Source organism: Salmo trutta, unplaced genomic scaffold (assembly GCF_901001165.1).
Source record: "Salmo trutta unplaced genomic scaffold, fSalTru1.1, whole genome shotgun sequence".
In the NCBI taxonomy this organism is placed as follows: domain Eukaryota; kingdom Metazoa; phylum Chordata; class Actinopteri; order Salmoniformes; family Salmonidae; genus Salmo; species Salmo trutta.
The window spans coordinates 309683-330894 of NW_021822689.1; the positions used below are offsets into that span (position 1 = coordinate 309683).

The following is a 21212-nucleotide window of genomic DNA, read 5'->3' on the forward strand; positions in this document are numbered from 1 at the left end:
GTAAATGTGTGTGTGTGTGTGTGTGTGTAGGTGTGTGTGTATAGGTGTGTGTGTATAGGTGTGTGTGTGTGTGTGTGTGTGTAGTGTAGGTGTGTGTGTGTGTGTGTGTGTAGTGTAGGTGTGTGTGTGTGTGTGTGTGTGTGTAGTGTAGGTGTGTGTGTGTGTGTGTGTGTGTGTACCTTGACGTCCCATATGACCATTCCTCCGTCCATCCCAGTGGTACAGAACTTGGAACACTTACTCTTTCCTCCCTCCAGCACAGAGATCTGACTGGAATACAAAGAGACCGTTAGCACACACACACACACACACACACACACACACACACACTTAGTCGTTACGACCCCAGAAATACACCCCCCCCCCACCCCACCTGATGCTGTTCTTGTGCAGACTCTCCAGTCCCTGCTCGGTGGTCTCGGACGAGGTAGCTCGGCGGTCCAGGTTCTGGAAGCGCTCCCTGGCGCTGATCCCTCTCTGAGACGTCTGCTTGGGAACGTCCAGCTTCCCTCCGAACGTTACTGAGCCCTTAGCACCGTCATACACAAACAGCACCGGGTAGCAGTCATGGCCCTAGAGAGAGGAGAGAGACACAGTGAGACAGACACAGGAGAGGGAGAGAGGGGAAGTGTGCGTGTGTGTGTGTGTGTACTCACAGCGGCCACCAGGCTGTTTTCAGTGATAAAGCTGACACACAGCAGAGGAAGGGTTTCAGAGCTCAGACTGCTGATCCTAGAATACACAGAGAGAGAGAGATCAGACTGCTGATCCTAGAATACACACAGAGATCAGACTGCTGATCCTAGAATACACACAGAGATCAGACTGCTGATCCTAGAATACACACAGAGATCAGACTGCTGATCCTAGAATACACACAGAGATCAGACTGCTGATCCTAGAATACACACAGAGATCAGACTGCTGATCCTAGAATACACACAGAGATCAGACTGCTGATCCTAGAATACACACAGAGATCAGACTGCTGATCCTAGAATACACACAGAGATCAGACTGCTGATCCTAGAATACACACAGAGATCAGACTGCTGATCCTAGAATACACACAGAGATCAGACTGCTGATCCTAGAATACACACACAGATCAGACTGCTGATCCTAGAACACACACACAGATCAGACTGCTGATCCTAGAACACACACACAGATCAGACTGCTGATCCTAGAATACACACAGAGATCAGACTGCTGATCCTAGAATACACACAGAGATCAGACTGCTGATCCTAGAATACACACAGAGATCAGACTGCTGATCCTAGAACACACACAGAGATCAGTGTTCCCTCCCTCTCTCCTTACGTGCTGGTCTTGCCTCCCTCTGCGATCGCCACAGTAGAGTCATGTGACGTCCAGGCCAGGCGGTTCCCGCTGTGGGAGAAACAGACCCCGTGGACCCATCCCCCTCCTGCCCCCTCTCCAGCCCCCGCTGAGGGCCCAGACTCAAACAGCACCTCCCCAAAGGGCATCTTGGACCCCCACACTGTGGGGCCCGGCTTCTCCTCCACCTCCTTGATGTAGGCCGAGAACACCCTGGGGGAGAGGGAAGAGAATTAAGTAGATTACAGTAGAGAAGAGAGCTGAATGAGAGTGATTTCAGGCTATTGTGTCAGGTTGAGTTTCCTGTTTCCGGTCACAACTTGCAGACTTGTTTACGCTGCTGTGCGTTTTTGTTGCCGTTTTTACTTTGCTACCTGACGGTTTTTACTTTTTCATTACCGTATATTTTTACTTTTTCCCCTCACTCAACTTTTTTTCATTCAACTTTCCTACCCCGGAGGTTTTATCTGGACATGGTTCGTCAGGACTTCAAACAGCCGAAGCTAAGTAACATTAACATGATGCCTTCTAATTGCAGTCGTTGTACTCATAATATACAGGAGAACGATCGCCTTACGGCGAGGATAGCTGTGCTGCAAGCCCAGCTTCAGACGCAATCGTTAGGCAAGGGTCATTTCAGTGTAGGAAAGGATGAAACAGCGTCTGTGCCACCAGCAAGTACAGATAGTAACGTTAGTATAAACCCCCTCGCACGGTCCCCGCAGCCGGACAACTTTCTCACAGCTTCTGGAGGGAAACGCTGTAGGAATTCTCAACCGGTGTCGCTTATTCAGCCGACAGAAACTTTCAACCGGTTCTCCCCGTTAAGCGAGTCGGAGGCCGAGACTTCTCTGGTCTCTGCTCCTCCCGTTGTGGGGTCTGAGACGCCGACGGCTCCCACCATTAGCTCTGACAAATTGAAAACCCTAGTCATTGGCGACTCCATTACCCGCAGTATTAGACTTAAAACTAATCATCCAGCGATCATACACTGTTTACCAGGGGGCAGGGCTACCGACGTTAAGGCTAATCTAAAGACGGTGCTGGCTAAAGCTAAAACTGGCGAGTGTAGAGAGTATAGAGATATTGCTATCCACGTCGGCACCAACGATGTTAGGATGAAACAGTCAGAGGTCACCAAGCGCAACATAGCTTCAGCATGTAAATCAGCTAGAAAGATGTGTCGGCATCGATTAATTGTCTCTGGCCCCCTCCCAGTTAGGGGGAGTGATGAGCTCTACAGCAGAGTCTCACAACTCAATCGCTGGATGAAAACTGTTTTCTGCCCCTCCCAAAAGATAGAATTTGTAGATAACTGGCCCTCTTTCTGGGATTCACCCACAAACAGGACCAAGCCTGGCCTGCTGAGGAGTGACGGACTCCATCCTAGCTGGAGGGGTGCTCTCATCTTATCTACGAACATAGACAGGGCTCTAACTCCTCTAGCTCCACAATGAAATAGGGTGCAGGCCAGGCAACAGGCTGTTAGCCAGCCTGCCAGCTTAGTGGAGTCTGCCACTAGCACAGTTAGCGTAGTCAGCTCAGCTTTCCCCATTGAGACCGTGTCTGTGCCTCGATCTAGGTTGGGCAAAATTAAAAATGGCGGTGTTCGCTTTAGTAATCTCACTAGTATAAAGACCTCCTCCATTCCTGCCATTATTGAAAGAGATTGTGATACTTCACATCTCAAAATTGGGTTACTTAATGTTAGATCCCTCACTTCCAAGGCAGTTATAGTCAATGAACTAATCACTGATCATAATCTTGATGTGATTGGCCTGACTGAAACATGGCTTAAGCCTGATGAATTTACTGTGTTAAATGAGGCCTCACCCCCTGGTTACACTAGTGACCATACCCCCCGTGCATCCGGCAAAGGCGGAGGTGTTGCTAACATTTACGATAGCAAATTTCAATTTACAAAAAAAAAAAACAATGACGTTTTCGTCTTTTGAGCTTCTAGTCATGAAATCTATGCAGCCTACTCAATCACTTTTTATAGCTACTGTTTACAGGCCTCCTGGGCCATATGCAGTGTTCCTTACTGAGTTCCCTGAATTCCTATCGGATCTTGTAGTCATAGCAGATAATATTCTAATTTTTGGTGACTTTAACATTCACATGGAAAAGTCCACAGACCCACTCCAAAAGGCTTTCGGAGCCATCATCGACTCAGTGGGTTTTGTCCAACATGTCTCTGGACCTACTCACTGCCACAGTCATACTCTGGACCTAGTTTTGTCCCATGGAATAAATGTTGTGGATCTTAATGTTTTTCCTCATAATCCTGGATTATCGGACCACCATTTTATTGCGTTTACAATTGCAACAAATTATCTGCTCAGACCCCAACCAAGGAAGATTTAAAGTCGTGCTATAAATTCTCAGACAACCCAAAGATTCCTTGATGCCCTTCCAGACTCCCTCTGCCTACCCAAGGATGTCAGAGGACAAGAATCAGTTAACCACCTAACCGAGGAACTCAATTTAACCTTGCGCAATACCCTAGATGCAGTTGCACCCCTAAAAATTAAAAACATCTGTCATAAGAAACTAGCTCCCTGGTATACAGAAAATACACGAGCTCTGAAGCAAGCTTCCAGAAAATTGGAACGGAAATGGCGCCACACTAAACTGGAAGTCTTCCGACTAGCTTGGAAAGACAGTACCGCGCAGTATCGAAGAGCCCTCACTGCTGCACGATCATCCTATTTTTCCAACTTAATTGAGGAAAATAAGAACAATCCGAAATTTCTTTTTGACACTGTCGCAAAGCTAACTAAAAAGCAGCATTCGCAAATGGAGGATGGCTTTCACTTCAGCAGTAATAAATTTATGAACTTCTTTGAGGAAAAGATCATGATCATTAGAAAGCAAATTACGGACTCCTCTTTAAATCTGGGTATTCCTCCAAAGCTCCATTGTCCAGAGTCTGCACAACTCTGCCAGGACCTAGGATCAAGGGAGATACTAAAGTGTTTTAGTACTATATCTCTTGACATAATGATGAAAATAATCATGGCCTCCAAACCCTCAAGCTGCATACTGGACCCTATTCCAACTAAACTACTGAAAGAGCTGCTTCCTGTGCTTGGCCCTCCTATGTTGAACATAATAAACGGCTCTCTATCCACCGGATGTGTACCAAGCTCACTAAAAGTGGCAGTAATAAAGCCTCTCTTGAAAAAGCCGAATCTTGACCCAGAAATTATAAAAAACTATGGCCTATATCGAATCTTCCATTCCTCTCAAAAATTTTAGAAAAAGTTGTTGCGCAGCAACTCACTGCCTTCCTGAAGACAAACAATGTATACGAAACGCTTCAGTCTGGTTTTAGACCCCATCATAGCACTGAGACTGCACTTGTGAAGGTGGTAAATGACCTTTTAATGACGTCAGACCGAGGCTCTGCATCTGTCCTCATGCTCCTAGATCTTAGTGCCGCTTTTGATACCATCGATCACCACATTCTTTTGGAGAGATTGGAAACCCAAATTGGTCTACATGGACAAGTTCTGGCCTGGTTTAGATCTTATCTGTCGGAAAGATATCAGTTTGTCTCTGTGAATGGTTCGTCCTCTGACAAATCAATTGTAAATTTCAGTGTTCCTCAAGGTTCCGTTCTAGGACCACTATTGTTTTCACTATATATTTTACCTCTTGGGGATGTCATTCGAAAACATAATGTTAAATTTCACTGCTATGCGGACGACACACAGCTGTACATTTCAATGAAACATGGTGAAGCCCAAAAATTGCCCTCGCTAGAAGCCTGTGTTTCAGACATAAGGAAGTGGATGGCTGCAAATTTTCTACTTTTAAACTCGGACAAAACAGAGATGCTTGTCCTAGGTCCCAAGAAACAAAGAGATCTTCTGTTGAATCTGACAATTCATCTGGATGGTTGTACAGTCGTCTCAAATAAAACTGTGAAGGACCTCGGCGTTACTCTGGACCCTGATCTCTCTTTTGAAGAACATATCAAGACTGCTTCAAGGACAGCTTTTTTCCATCTACGTAACATTGCAAAAATCAGAAACTTTCTGTCCAAAAATGACGCAGAAAAATTAATCCATGCTTTTGTTACTTCTAGGCTCGACTACTGCAATGCTCTACTTTCCGGCTACCCGGATAAAGCACTAAACAAACTTCAGTTAGTGCTAAATACGGCTGCTAGAATCCTGACTAGAACCAAAAAATTTGATCATATTACTCCGGTGCTAGCCTCTCTACACTGGCTTCCTGTTAAGGCAAGGGCTGATTTCAAGGTTTTACTGCTAACCTACAAAGCATTACATGGGCTTGCTCCTACCTATCTTTCCGATTTGGTCCTGCCGTACATACCTACACGTACGCTACGGTCACAAGACGCAGGCCTCCTAATTGTCCCTAGAATTTCTAAGCAAACGGCTGGAGGTAGGGCTTTCTCCTATAGAGCTCCATTTTTATGGAATGGTCTGCCTACCCATGTGAGAGACGCAGACTCAGTCTCAACCTTTAAGTCTTTACTGAAGACTTATCTCTTCAGTAGGTCCTATGATTAAGTATAGTCTGGCCCAGGAGTGTGAAGGTGAACGGAAAGGCTGGAGCAACGAACCGCCCTTGCTGTCTCTGCCTTGTCAGTTCCCCTCTTCCCACTGGGATTCTCTGCCTCTAACCCTTTTACAGGGGCTGAGTCACTGACTTACTGGTGTTCTTCCATGCCGTCCATGGGAGGGGTGCGTCACTTGAGTAGGTTGAGCCACTGATGTGGTCTTCCTGTCTGGGTTGGCGCCCCCCCCCTTGGGTTGTGCCGTGGCGGAGATCTTTGTGGGCTATACTCGGCCTTATCTTCGGACGGTAAGTTGGTGGTTGTAGATATCCCTCTAGTGGTGTGGGGGCTGTGCTTTGGCAAAGTGGGTGGGGTTATATCCTGCCTGTTTGGCCCTGTCCGTGGGTATCATCGGATGGGGCCACAGTGTCTTCTGATCCCTCCTGTCTCAGCCTCCAGTATTTATGCTGCAGTAGTTTATGTGTCGGGGGAATAGGGTCAGTCTGTTACATCTGGAGTATTCTCTTGTCTTATCCGGTGTCCTGTGTGAATGTAAATATGCTCTCTCTAATTCTCTCTTTCTTTCTTTCTCTCGGAGGACCTGAGCCCTAGGACCATGCCTCAGGACTACCTGGCATGATGACTCCTTGCTGTCCCCAGTCCACCTGGCCATGCTGCTGCTCCAGTTTCAACTGTTCTGCCTGCGGCTACGGAACCCTGACCTGTTCACCGGACGTGCTTGTTGCACCCTCGACAATTACTATGATTATTATTATTTGACCATGCTGGTCATTTACGAACATTTTAACATCTTGACCATGTTCTGTTATAATATCCACCCGGCACAGCCAGAAGAGGACTGGCCACCCCTCATAGCCTGGTTCCTCTCTAGGTTTCTTCCTAGGTTTTTGGCCTTTCTCATGAGTTTTTCCTAGGGAGTTTTTCCCAGCCACCGTGCTTCTTTCACATGCATTGCTTGCTGTTTGGGGTTTTAGGCTGGGTTTCTGTACAGCACTTTGAGATTTCAGCTGATGTACGAAGGGCTATATAAATAAATTTGATTTGATTTGATTTTGATTTGATTTCACTCTTGAAGTATGGTTAAAACATGGTCTGTCTGTCTCTCCTTCTCTCTCTCTACTGATGAGGTTGAAACATGGTCTGTCTCCCCTTCTCTCTCTCTACTGATGAGGTTAAAACATGGTCTGTCTGTCTCTCCTTATCTCTCTCTACTGATGAGGTTGAAACATGGTCTGTCTGTCTCTCCTTATCTCTCTCTACTGATGAGGTTGAAACATGGTCTGTCCGTCTCTCCTTCTCTCTCTACTGATGAGGTTGAAACATGGTCTGTCCGTCTCTCCTTCTCTCTCTACTGATGAGGTTGAAACATGGTCTATCTGTCTCTCCTTCTCTCTCTCTACTGATGAGGTTGAAACATGGTCTGTCTCTCTCTCTCCTCTCTCTCTACTGATGAGGTTGAAACATGGTCTGTCTGTCTCTCCTTCTCTCTCTCTACTGATGAGGTTGAAACATGGTCTGTCTGTCTCCCCTTCTCTCTCTCTACTGATGAGGTTGAAACATGGTCTGTCTGTCTCTCCTTCTCTCTCTCTACTGATGAGGTTGAAACATGGTCTGTCTGTCTCTCCTTCTCTCTCTCTACTGATGAGGTTGAAACATGGTCTGTCTCTCTCCTTCTCTCTACTGATGAGGTTGAAACATGGTCTGTCTGTCTCTCTCCCCTTCTCTCTCTCTACTGATGAGGTTGAAACATGGTCTGTCTGTCTCTCTCCCCTTCTCTCTCTCTACTGATGAGGTTGAAACATGGTCTGTCTGTCTGTCTCTCCTTCTCTCTCTCTACTGATGAGGTTGAAACATGGTCTGTCTCTCTCCCCTTCTCTCTCTCTACTGATGAGGTTGAAACATGGTCTGTCTGTCTGTCTGTCTCTCTCTCTACTGATGAGGTTGAAACATGGTCTGTCTGTCTCTCTCTCTCTCCACTGATGAGGTTGAAACATGGTCTGTCTGTCTCTCTCTCTACTGACGAGGTTGAAACATGGTCTGTCTGTCTCTCCTTCTCTCTCTCTACTGATGAGGTTGAAACATGGTCTGTCTGTCTCCCCTTCTCTCTCTCTACTGATGAGGTTGAAACATGGTCTGTCTGTCTCTCCTTCTCTCTCTCTACTGATGAGGTTGAAACATGGTCTGTCTCTCTCCCCTTCTCTCTCTCTACTGATGAGGTTGAAACATGGTCTGTCTCTCTCCCCTTCTCTCTCTCTACTGATGAGGTTGAAACATGGTCTGTCTGTCTCTCTCCCCTTCTCTCTCTACTGATGAGGTTGAAACATGGTCTGTCTGTCTCTCTCCCCTTCTCTCTCTACTGATGAGGTTGAAACATGGTCTGTCTGTCTCTCTCCCCTTCTCTCTCTACTGATGAGGTTGAAACATGGTCTATCTGTCTCTCTCTCTCTCTCTCTACTGATGAGGTTGAAACATGGTCTGTCTGTCTCTCCTTCTCTCTCTCTACTGATGAGGTTGAAACATGGTCTGTCTGTCTCTCTCCCCTTCTCTCTCTCTACTGATGAAGTTGAAACATGGTCTGTCTGTCTCCCCTTCTCTCTCTCTACTGATGAGGTTGAAACATGGTCTGTCTGTCTCTCCTTCTCTCTCTCTACTGATGAGGTTGAAACATGGTCTGTCTCTCCTTCTCTCTCTACTGATGAGGTTGAAACATGGTCTGTCTGTCTCTCCTTCTCTCTCTCTACTGATGAGGTTGAAACATGGTCTGTCTCTCCTTCTCTCTCTACTGATGAGGTTGAAACATGGTCTGTCTGTCTCCCCTTCTCTCTCTCTACTGACGAGGTTGAAACATGGTCTGTCTGTCTCCCCTTCTCTCTCTCTACTGATGAGGTTGAAACATGGTCTGTCTGTCTCTCTCTCTACTGATGAGGTTGAAACATGGTCTGTCTGTCTCCCCTTCTCTCTCTACTGACGAGGTTGAAACATGGTCTGTCTGTCTCTCCTTCTCTCTCTCTACTGATGAGGTTGAAACATGGTCTGTCTGTCTCTCTCTCTACTGACGAGGTTGAAACATGGTCTGTCTGTCTCTACCTGCATTTGAAGTCAGAGGATCCAGCCGCCAGCAGCACGTTGTTAGGATGCCAGTCCAGACTGAGGACGGTGGAACGGATCGGCTTCTTGATGTGCTTACAGACCCACCTGGGAATAACAGGGTTGAAACGTGGTTGAGATATGGTTGAAACGTGGTTGAGATATGGTTGAAACGTGGTTGAGATATGGTTGAAACGTGGTTGAGATATGGTTGAAACGTGGTTGAGATATGGTTGAAACGTGGTTGAAGGAAGTACTGCACTGTGTAGGACAGGGACTAGGATGCAGCCTGTTACATAGGACAGGGACTAGGATGCAGCCTGTTACATAGGACAGGGACTAGGATGCAGCCTGTTACATAGGACAGGGACTAGGATGCAGCCTGTTACATAAGACAGGGAACAAAGCTGAAACCCAGTCCAGTCCAGTCCAGTCATTCTCCTGTTCTCTTTAACAGATACAGTTAAACCCAGTCCAGTCCTCACCAGTCATTCTCCTGTTCTCTATAACAGATACAGTTAAACCCAGTCCAGTCCAGTCATTCTCCTGTTCTCTATAACAGATACAGTTAAACCCAGTCCAGTCCAGTCCAGTCATTCTCCTGTTCTCTATAACAGATACAGTTAAACCCAGTCCAGTCCTCACCAGTCATTCTCCTGTTCTCTATAACAGATACAGTTAAACCCAGTCCAGTCCTCACCAGTCATTCTCCTGTTCTCTATAACAGATACAGTTAAACCCAGTCCAGTCCAGTCCTCACCAGTCATTCTCCTGTTCTCTATAACAGATACAGTTAAACCCAGTCCAGTCCAGTCCAGTCCAGTCATTCTCCTGTTCTCTATAACAGATACAGTTAAACCCAGTCCAGTCCAGTCCAGTCATTCTCCTGTTCTCTATAACAGATACAGTTAAACCCAGTCCAGTCCAGTCCTCACCAGTCATTCTCCTGTTCGAAGTAGCAGATGGAAATGAGGCGTGATCCGCTGCCCACAGCGAACTTGTTCTCCCGGGGAGACCAGCTGACACAGCGAGCAGCGCGGTTGATACGGAGGATGACCAGGGTGGGCTTCCACACCTCCCCCTTCAGAGACCAGACATACGCGTTACGATCCGTCCCACAGGTCACGATACGGTTACTGTCTGGAGCCCAGTCTATACCTGGAGAGATGGGAGGGGGGGGACATAAAGAGTTACTGTCTGGAGCCCAGTCTATACCTGGAGAGATGGGAGGGGGGGACATAAAGAGTTACTGTCTGGAGCCCAGTCTATACCTGGAGAGATGGGAGGGGGGGGCATAAAGAGTTACTGTCTGGAGCCCAGTCTATACCTGGAGAGATGGGAGGGGGGGGGGCATAAAGAGTTACTGTCTGGAGCCCAGTCTATACCTGGAGAGATGGGAGGGGGGGCATAAAGAGTTACTGTCTGGAGCCCAGTCTATACCTGGAGAGATGGGAGGGGGGGGACATAAAGAGTTACTGTCTGGAGCCCAGTCTATACCTGGAGAGATGGGAGGTGGGGACATAGAGTTACTGTCTGGAGCCCAGTCTATACCTGGAGAGATGGGAGGGGGGGGCATAAAGAGTTACTGTCTGGAGCCCAGTCTATACCTGGAGAGATGGGGGGGGACATAAAGAGTAACTGTCTGGAGCCCAGTCTATACCTGGAGAGATGGGAGGGGGGGGGACATAAAGAGTTACTGTCTGGAGCCCAGTCTATACCTGGAGAGATGGGAGGGGGGGGACATAAAGAGTTACTGTCTGGAGCCCAGTCTATACCTGGAGAGATGGGGGGGACATAAAGAGTTACTGTCTGGAGCCCAGTCTATACCTGGAGAGATGGGAGGGGGGGGGACATAAAGAGTTACTGTCTGGAGCCCAGTCTATACCTGGAGAGATGGGAGGGGGGGGGACATAAAGAGTTACTGTCTGGAGCCCAGTCTATACCTGGAGAGATGGGAGGGGGGGGCATAAAGAGTTACTGTCTGGAGCCCAGTCTATACCTGGAGAGATGGGAGGGGGGGGCATAAAGAGTTACTGTCTGGAGCCCAGTCTATACCTGGAGAGATGGGAGGGGACATAAAGAGTTACTGTCTGGAGCCCAGTCTATACCTGGAGAGATGGGAGGGGGGGGGGGACATAAAGAGTTACTGTCTGGAGCCCAGTCTATACCTGGAGAGATGGGAGGGGGGGGGGACATAAAGAGTTACTGTCTGGAGCCCAGTCTATACCTGGAGAGATGGGAGGGGGGGGCATAAAGAGTTACTGTCTGGAGCCCAGTCTATACCTCGAGAGATGGGAGGGGGGGGACATAAAGAGTTACTGTCTGGAGCCCAGTCTATACCTGGAGAGATGGGAGGGGGGGCATAAAGAGTTACTGTCTGGAGCCCAGTCTATACCTGGAGAGATGGGAGGGGGGGGGGCATAAAGAGTTACTGTCTGGAGCCCAGTCTATACCTGGAGAGATGGGAGGGGACATAAAGAGTTACTGTCTGGAGCCCAGTCTATACCTGGAGAGATGGGAGGGGGGGCATAAAGAGTTACTGTCTGGAGCCCAGTCTATACCTGGAGAGATGGGAGGGGACATAAAGAGTTACTGTCTGGAGCCCAGTCTATACCTCGAGAGATGGGAGGGGGGGGGACATAAAGAGTTACTGTCTGGAGCCCAGTCTATACCTGGAGAGATGGGAGGGGGGGCATAAAGAGTTACTGTCTGGAGCCCAGTCTATACCTGGAGAGATGGGAGGTGGGGACATAAAGAGTTACTGTCTGGAGCCCAGTCTATACCTGGAGAGATGGGAGGGGGGGGCATAAAGAGTTACTGTCTGGAGCCCAGTCTATACCTGGAGAGATGGGAGGGGGGGGGACATAAAGAGTTACTGTCTGGAGCCCAGTCTATACCTGGAGAGATGGGAGGGGGGGGGGGGGCATAAAGAGTTACTGTCTGGAGCCCAGTCTATACCTGGAGAGATGGGAGGGGGGGCATAAAGAGTTACTGTCTGGAGCCCAGTCTATACCTGGAGAGATGGGAGGGGGGGACATAAAGAGTTACTGTCTGGAGCCCAGTCTATACCTGGAGAGATGGGGGTGGGGGCATAAAGAGTTACTGTCTGGAGCCCAGTCTATACCTGGAGAGATGGGAGGGGGGGGGCATAAAGAGTTACTGTCTGGAGCCCAGTCTATACCTGGAGAGATGGGAGGGGACATAAAGAGTTACTGTCTGGAGCCCAGTCTATACCTGGAGAGATGGGAGGGGGGGGGCATAAAGAGTTACTGTCTGGAGCCCAGTCTATACCTGGAGAGATGGGAGGGGGGGCATAAAGAGTTACTGTCTGGAGCCCAGTCTATACCTGGAGAGATGGGAGGGAGGGGGGCATAAAGAGTTACTGTCTGGAGCCCAGTCTATACCTGGAGAGATGGGAGTGGGGGGGGCATAAAGAGTTACTGTTTGGAGCCCAGTCTATACCTGGAGAGATGGGAGGGGGGTATAAAGAGTTACTGTCTGGAGCCCAGTCTATACCTGGAGAGATGGGAGGGGGGACATAAAGAGTTACTGTCTGGAGCCCAGTCTATACCTGGAGAGATGGGAGGGGGGGGGGCATAAAGAGTTACTGTCTGGAGCCCAGTCTATACCTGGAGAGATGGGAGGGAGGGGCATAAAGAGTTACTGTCTGGAGCCCAGTCTATACCTGGAGAGATGGGAGGGGACATAAAGAGTTACTGTCTGGAGCCCAGTCTATACCTGGAGAGATGGGAGGGGGGGGGCACAAAGAGTTACTGTCTGGAGCCCAGTCTATACCTGGAGAGATGGGAGGGGGGACATAAAGAGTTACTGTCTGGAGCCCAGTCTATACCTGGAGAGATGGGAGGGGGGGGGCATAAAGAGTTACTGTCTGGAGCCCAGTCTATACCTGGAGAGATGGGAGGGGGGGGCATAAAGAGTTACTGTCTGGAGCCCAGTCTATACCTGGAGAGATGGGAGGGGGGGGCATAAAGAGTTACTGTCTGGAGCCCAGTCTATACCTGGAGAGATGGGAGGGGGGGGCATAAAGAGTTACTGTCTGGAGCCCAGTCTATACCTGGAGAGATGGGAGGGGGGGCATAAAGAGTTACTGTCTGGAGCCCAGTCTATACCTGGAGAGATGGGAGGGGGGGGGACATAAAGAGTTACTGTCTGGAGCCCAGTCTATACCTGGAGAGATGGGAGGGGGGGGGACATAAAGAGTTACTGTCTGGAGCCCAGTCTATACCTGGAGAGATGGGAGGGGTGGGGGCATAAAGAGTTACTGTCTGGAGCCCAGTCTATACCTGGAGAGATGGGAGGGGGGGGGGCATAAAGAGTTACTGTCTGGAGCCCAGTCTATACCTGGAGAGATGGGAGGGGACATAAAGAGTTACTGTCTGGAGCTCAGTCTATACCTGGAGAGATGGGAGGGGGGGGCATAAAGAGTTACTGTCTGGAGCCCAGTCTATACCTGGAGAGATGGGAGGGGGGACATAAAGAGTTACTGTCTGGAGCCCAGTCTATACCTGGAGAGATGGGAGGGGGGGGGGCATAAAGAGTTACTGTCTGGAGCCCAGTCTATACCTGGAGAGATGGGAGGGAGCGGGGGGGGGGGCAGACATAAAGAGTTATCGAGAACAAGGCCAGAAACAAGAACTCTCTAATACAGTGAGGGAAAAAAGTATTTGATCCCCTGCTGATTTTGTACATCTGCCCACTGACAAAGAAATGATCAGTCTATAATGTTAATGGTAGGTTTATTTGAACAGTGAGAGACAGAATAACAATAAAAAAAATCCATAAAAACGCATGTCAAAAATGTTATAAATTGATTTGCATTTTCATGAGGGAAATAAGTATTTGACCCCTCTGCAAAACATGACTTAGTACTTGGTGGCAAAACCCTTGTTGGCAATCACAGAGGTCAGACGTTTCTTGTAGTTGGCCACCAGGTTTGCACACATCTCAGGAGGGATTTTGTCCCACTCCTCTTTGCAGATCTTCTCCAAGTCATTAAGGTTTCGAGGCTGACGTTTGGCAACTCGAACCTTTAGCTCCCTCCAGACATTTTCTATGGGATTAATGTCTGGAGACTGGCTAGGCCACTCCAGGACCTTAATGTGCTTCTTCTTGAGCCACTCCTTTGGGCCATTGTCATGCTGGAATACCCATCCACGACCCATTTTCAATGCCCTGGCTGAGGGAAGGAGGTTCTCACCCAAGATTTGACGGTACATGGCCCCGTCCATCATCCCTTTGATACGGTGAAGTTGTCCTGTCCCCTTAGCAGAAAAACACCCCCAAAGCATAATGTTTCCACCTCCATGTTTGACGGTGGGGATGGTGTTCTCGGGGTCATAGGCAGCATTCCTCCTCCTCCAAACACGGCGAGTTGAGTTGATGCCAAAGAGCTCCATTTTGGTCTCATCTGACCACAACACTTTCACCAGTTGTCCTCTGAATCATTCAGATGGTCATTGGCAAACTTCAGACGGGCATGTATATGTGCTTTCTTGAGCAGGGGGACCTTGCGGGTGCTGCAGGATTTCAGTCCTTCGCGGTGTAGTGTGTTACCAATTGTTTTCTTGGTGACTATGGTCCCAGCTGCCTTGAGATCATTGACAAGATCCTCCTGTGTAGTTCTGTGCTGATTCCTCACCGTTCTCATGATCATTGCAACTCCACGAGATGAGATCTCGCATGGAGCCCCAGGCCGAGGGAGATTGACAGTTCTTTTGTGTTTCTTCCATTTGCGAATAATCGCACCAACTGTTGTCACCTTCTCACCAAGCTGCTTGGCGATGGTCTTGTAGCCCATTCCAGCCTTGTGTAGGTCTACAATCTTGTCCCTGACATCCTTGGAGAGCTCTTTGGTCTTGGCCATGGTGGAGAGTTTGGAATCTGATTGATTGATTGCTTCTGTGGACAGGTGTCTTTTATACAGGTAACAAACTGAGATTAGGAGCATTCCCTTTAAGAGTGTGCTCCTAATCTCAGCTCATTACCTGTATAAAAGACACGTGGGAGCCAGAAATCCTTCTGATTGAGAGGGGGGGTCAAATACTTATTTCCCTCATTAAAATGCAAATCAATTTATAACATTTCTGACATGCGTTTTTCTGGATTTTTTTGTTGTTATTCTGTCTCTCACTGTTCAAATAAACCTACCATTAAAATTATAGACTGATCATTTCTTTGTCAGTGGGCAAACGTACAAAATCAGCAGGGGATCAAATACTTTTTTCCCCCACTGTACATGCCTCTAAAATGTGTGTCTCACCTGTGACCTGGCCGTTGTGCTCCTTCAGTTCATGTATCTTGGTCCACTTGGTCCCATCCTTCTTATAGATGTGGACATCATGGTTGTTGGGGCACAGAGCAATCTCTACAGGGAGAGATCACACTATAAATCATTCTCTACAGGGAGAGATCACACTATAAATCATTCTCTACAGGGAGAGATCACACACTATAAATCATTCTCTACAGGGAGAGATCACACTATAAATCATTCTCTACAGGGAGAGATCCCACTATAAATCATTCTCTACAGGGAGAGATCCCACTATAAATCATTCTCTACAGGGAGAGATCCCACACTATAAATCATTCTCTACAGGGAGAGATCACACTATAAATCATTCTCTACAGGGAGAGATCACACTATAAATCATTCTCTACAGGGAGAGATCACACTATAAATCATTCTCTACAGGGAGAGATCCCACTATAAATCATTCTCTACAGGGAGAGATCACACTATAAATCATTCTCTACAGGGAGAGATCACACACACTATAAATCATTCTCTACAGGGAGAGATCCCACACACTATAAATCATTCTCTACAGGGAGAGATCCCACTATAAATAATTCTCTACAGGGAGAGATCCCACTATAAATCATTCTCTACAGGGAGAGATCCCACACACTATAAATCATTCTCTACAGGGAGAGATCCCACACACTATAAATCATTCTCTACAGGGAGAGATCCCACACACTATAAATCATTCTCTACAGGGAGAGATCCCACACACTATAAATCATTCTCTACAGGGAGAGATCCCACTATAAATCATTCTCTACAGGGAGAGATCCCACACACTATAAATCATTCTCTACAGGGAGAGATCCCACACACTATAAATCATTCTCTACAGGGAGAGATCACACACTATAAATAATTCTCTACAGGGAGAGATCACACACTATAAATCATTCTCTACAGGGAGAGATCACACTATAAATCATTCTCTACAGGGAGAGATCACACTATAAATCATTCTCTACAGGGAGAGATCACACACTATAAATCATTCTCTACAGGGAGAGATCACACAATAAATAATTCTCTACAGGGAGAGATCACACACTATAAATCATTCTCTACAGGGAGAGATCACACTATAAATCATTCTCTACAGGGAGAGATCACACACTATAAATCATTCTCTACAGGGAGAGATCACACTATAAATCATTCTCTACAGGGAGAGATCACACTATAAATCATTCTCTACAGGGAGAGATCACACACTATAAATCATTCTCTACAGGGAGAGATCACACTATAAATCATTCTCTACAGGGAGAGATCACACTATAAATCATTCTCTACAGGGAGAGATCACACTATAAATCATTCTCTACAGGGAGAGATCACACACACAATATAAATCATTCTCTACAGGGAGAGATCACACACACACTATAAATCATTCTCTACAGGGAGAGATCACACACACACTATAAATCATTCTCTACAGGGAGAGATCACACACACACTATAAATCATTCTCTACAGGGAGAGATCCCACACACTATAAATCATTCTCTACAGGGAGAGATCCCACACACTATAAATCATTCTCTACAGGGAGAGATCACACACACTATAAATCATTCTCTACAGGGAGAGATCCCACACACTATAAATCATTCTCTGCAGGGAGAGATCACACTATAAATCATTCTCTACAGGGAGAGATCCCACACACTATAAATCATTCTCTACAGGGAGAGATCCCACACTATAAATCATTCTCTGCAGGGAGAGATCCCACTATAAATCATTCTCTACAGGGAGAGATCCCACACTATAAATCATGCTCTACAGGGAGAGATCAGACACTATAAATCATTCTCTACAGGGAGAGATCCCACACTATAAATCATTCTCTACAGGGAGAGATCACACACACAATATAAATCATTCTCTACAGGGAGAGATCACACACACAATATAAATCATTCTTTACAGGGAGAGATCACACACACAATATAAATCATTCTCTACAGGGAGAGATCACACACACAATAAATCATTCTCTACAGGGAGAGATCACACACTATAAATCATTCTCTACAGGGAGAGATCACACACTATAAATCAATCTCTACAGGGAGAGATCACACACTATAAATCATTCTCTACAGGGAGAGATCACACACGATAAATCATTCTCTACAGGGAGAGATCACACACTATAAATCAATCTCTACAGGGAGAGATCACACTATAAATCATTCTCTACAGGGAGAGATCACACACACACTATAAATCATTCTCTACAGGGAGAGATCACACACTATAAATCATTCTCTACAGGGAGAGATCACACACTATAAATCATTCTCTACAGGGAGAGATCACACACTATATATAATTCTCTACAGGGAGAGATCACACTAAAAATCATTCTCTACAGGGAGAGATCACACACACACACTATAAATCATTCTCTACAGGGAGAGATCACACACTATAAATCATTCTCTACAGGGAGAGATCACACACTATAAATCATTCTCTACAGGGAGAGATCACACACTATAAATCATTCTCTACAGGGAGAGATCACACACTATATATAATTCTCTACAGGGAGAGATCACACTAAAAATCATTCTCTACAGGGAGAGATCACACACTATAAATCATTCTCTACAGGGAGAGATCACACACTATAAATCATTCTCTACAGGGAGAGATCACACACTATATATAATTCTCTACAGGGAGAGATCACACTAAAAATCATTCTCTACAGGGAGAGATCACACACTATAAATCATTCTCTACAGGGAGAGATCACACACTATAAATCATTCTCTACAGGGAGAGATCACACACTATAAATCATTCTCTACAGGGAGAGATCACACACTATAAATCATTCTCTACAGGGAGAGATCACACACTATAAATCATTCTCTACAGGGAGAGATCACACACTATAAATCATTCTCTACAGGGAGAGATCACACACTATAAATCATTCTCTACAGGGAGAGATCACACACTATAAATCATTCTCTACAGGGAGAGATCACACACTATAAACCATTCTCTACAGGGAGAGATCACACACTATAAACCATTCTCTACAGGGAGAGATCACACACTATAAATCATTCTCTACAGGGAGAGATCACACCATAAATCATTCTCTACATGGAGAGATCACACACTATAAATCATTCTCTACAGGGAGAGATCAGACACTATAAATCATTCTCTACAGGGAGATATCACACCATAAATCATTCTCTACAGGGAGAGATCACACACTATAAATCATTCTCTACAGGGAGAGATCCCACACTATAAATCATTCTCTACAGGGAGAGATCCCACACTATAAATCATTCTCTACAGGGAGAGATCCCACCATAAATCATTCTCTACAGGGAGAGATCCCACACTATAAATCATTCTCTACAGGGAGAGATCCCACACACTATAAATCATTCTCTACAGGGAGAGATCCCACACACTATAAATAATTCTCTACAGGGAGAGATCACACACTATAAATCATTCTCTACAGGGAGAGATCACACACTATAAATCATTCTCTACAGGGAGAGATCCCACACTATAAATCATTCTCTACAGGGAGAGATCCCACACTATAAATCATTCTCTACAGGGAGAGATCCCACCATAAATCATTCTCTACAGGGAGAGATCCCACACTATAAATCATTCTCTACAGGGAGAGATCCCACACACTATAAATCATTCTCTACAGGGAGAGATCCCACACACTATAAATAATTCTCTACAGGGAGAGATCACACACTATAAATCATTCTCTACAGGGAGAGATCACACACTATAAATCATTCTCTACAGGGAGAGATCACACACTATAAATCATTCTCTACAGGGAGAGATCACACACCATAAATCATTCTCTACAGGGAGAGATCACACACCATAAATCATTCTCTACAGGGAGAGATCACACACCATAAATCATTCTCTACAGGGAGAGATCAGACACTATAAATCATTCTCTACAGGGAGAGATCAGACACTATAAATCATTCTCTACAGGGAGAGATCACACACCATAAATCATTCTCTACAGGGAGAGATCCCACACTATAAATCATTCTCTACAGGGAGAGATCCCACACTATAAATCATTCTCTACAGGGAGAGATCCCACACTATAAATCATTCTCGACAGGGAGAGATCCCACACTATATATCATTCTCTACAGGGAGAGATCAGACACTATAAATCATTCTCTGCAGGGAGAGATCAGACACTATAAATCATTCTCTGCAGGGAGAGATCAGACACTATAAATCATTCTCTGCAGGGAGAGATCAGACACTATAAATCATTCTCTACAGGGAGAGATCCCACACACTATAAATCATTCTCTACAGGGAGAGATCCCACACTATAAATCATTCTCTACAGGGAGAGATCCCACACACTATAAATCATTCTCTACAGGGAGAGATCCCACACACTATAAATCATTTTCTACAGGGAGAGATCCCACACACTATAAATCATTCTCTACAGGGAGAGATCCCACACACTATAAATCATTCTCTACAGGGAGAGATCCCACACACTATAAATCATTCTCTACAGGGAGAGATCCCACACACTATAAATATTCTCTACAGGGAGAGATCCCCACACTATAAATCATTCTCTACAGGGAGAGATCCCACACACTATAAATCATTCTCTACAGGGAGAGATCCACACTATAAATCATTCTCTACAGGGAGAGATCCCACTATAAATCATTCTCTACAGGGAGAGATCCCACACTATAAATCATTCTCTACAGGGAGAGATCCCACACACTATAAATCATTCTCTACAGGGAGAGATCCACACACTATAAATCATTCTCTACAGGGAGAGATCACACACTATAAATCATTCTCTACAGGGAGAGATCACACTATAAATCATTCTCTACAGGGAGAGATCACACTATAAATCATTCTCTACAGGGAGAGATCACACTATAAATCATTCTCTACAGGGAAATACAGGGAGAGATCACACTATAAATAATTCTCTACAGGGAGAGATCACACACTATAAATCATTCTCTACAGGGAGAGATCACACTATAATCATTCTCTACAGGGAGAGATCACACACTATAAATCATTCTCTACAGGGAGAGATCACACTATAAATCATTTCTCTACAGGGAGAGATCACACTATAAATCATTCTCTACAGGGAGAGATCACACACTATAAATCATTCTCTACAGGGAGAGATCACACTATAATCATTCTCTACAGGGAGAGATCACACTATAAATCATTCTCTACAGGGAGAGATCACACTATAAATCATTCTCTACAGGGAGAGATCACCACACACAATATAAATCATCTCTACAGGGAGAGATCACACACACCACTATAATCATTCTCTACAGGGAGAGATCACACACCACTATAAATCATCTCTAACCTATAAATCATTCTCTACAGGGAGAGATCACACACTATAAATCATTCTCTACAGGGAGAGATCACACACTATAAACCATTCTCTACAGGGAGAGATCACACACTATAAATCATTCTCTACAGGGAGAGATCACACCATAAATCATTCTCTACATGGAGAGATCACACACTATAAATCATTCTCTACAGGGAGAGATCAGACACTATAAATCATTCTCTACAGGGAGAGATCACACACTAATCATTCTACAGGAGAGATCACACACTATAATCATTCTCTACAGGGAGAGATCACACACTATAAATCATTCTCTACAGGGAGAGATCACACACTATAAATCATTCTCTACAGGGAGAGATCACACACTATAAATCATTCTCTACAGGGAGAGATCACACACTATAAATCATTCTCTACAGGGAGAGATCACACACTATAAATCATTCTCTACAGGGAGAGATCCCACACACTATAAA

The 21212-nt window shown here is 45.8% G+C and overlaps 1 protein-coding gene across 1 annotated transcript in view; it reads right to left on the minus strand.

Annotated features, from left to right (window-relative positions):
• Positions 1-21212, minus strand: part of LOC115183493 (actin-related protein 2/3 complex subunit 1B-B-like) — a 30320-nt gene that overhangs the window by 1296 nt on the left and 7812 nt on the right. The window contains exons 3-9 of the mRNA XM_029744700.1: positions 15264-15368; positions 9919-10141; positions 8984-9091; positions 1327-1557; positions 657-732; positions 374-573; positions 180-270 (exon numbers count right to left, since the gene is read on the minus strand). Coding sequence (XP_029600560.1) covers positions 180-270; positions 374-573; positions 657-732; positions 1327-1557; positions 8984-9091; positions 9919-10141; positions 15264-15368 — 1034 coding nt within the window. The remainder of the gene's footprint in view (positions 1-179; positions 271-373; positions 574-656; positions 733-1326; positions 1558-8983; positions 9092-9918; positions 10142-15263; positions 15369-21212) is intronic.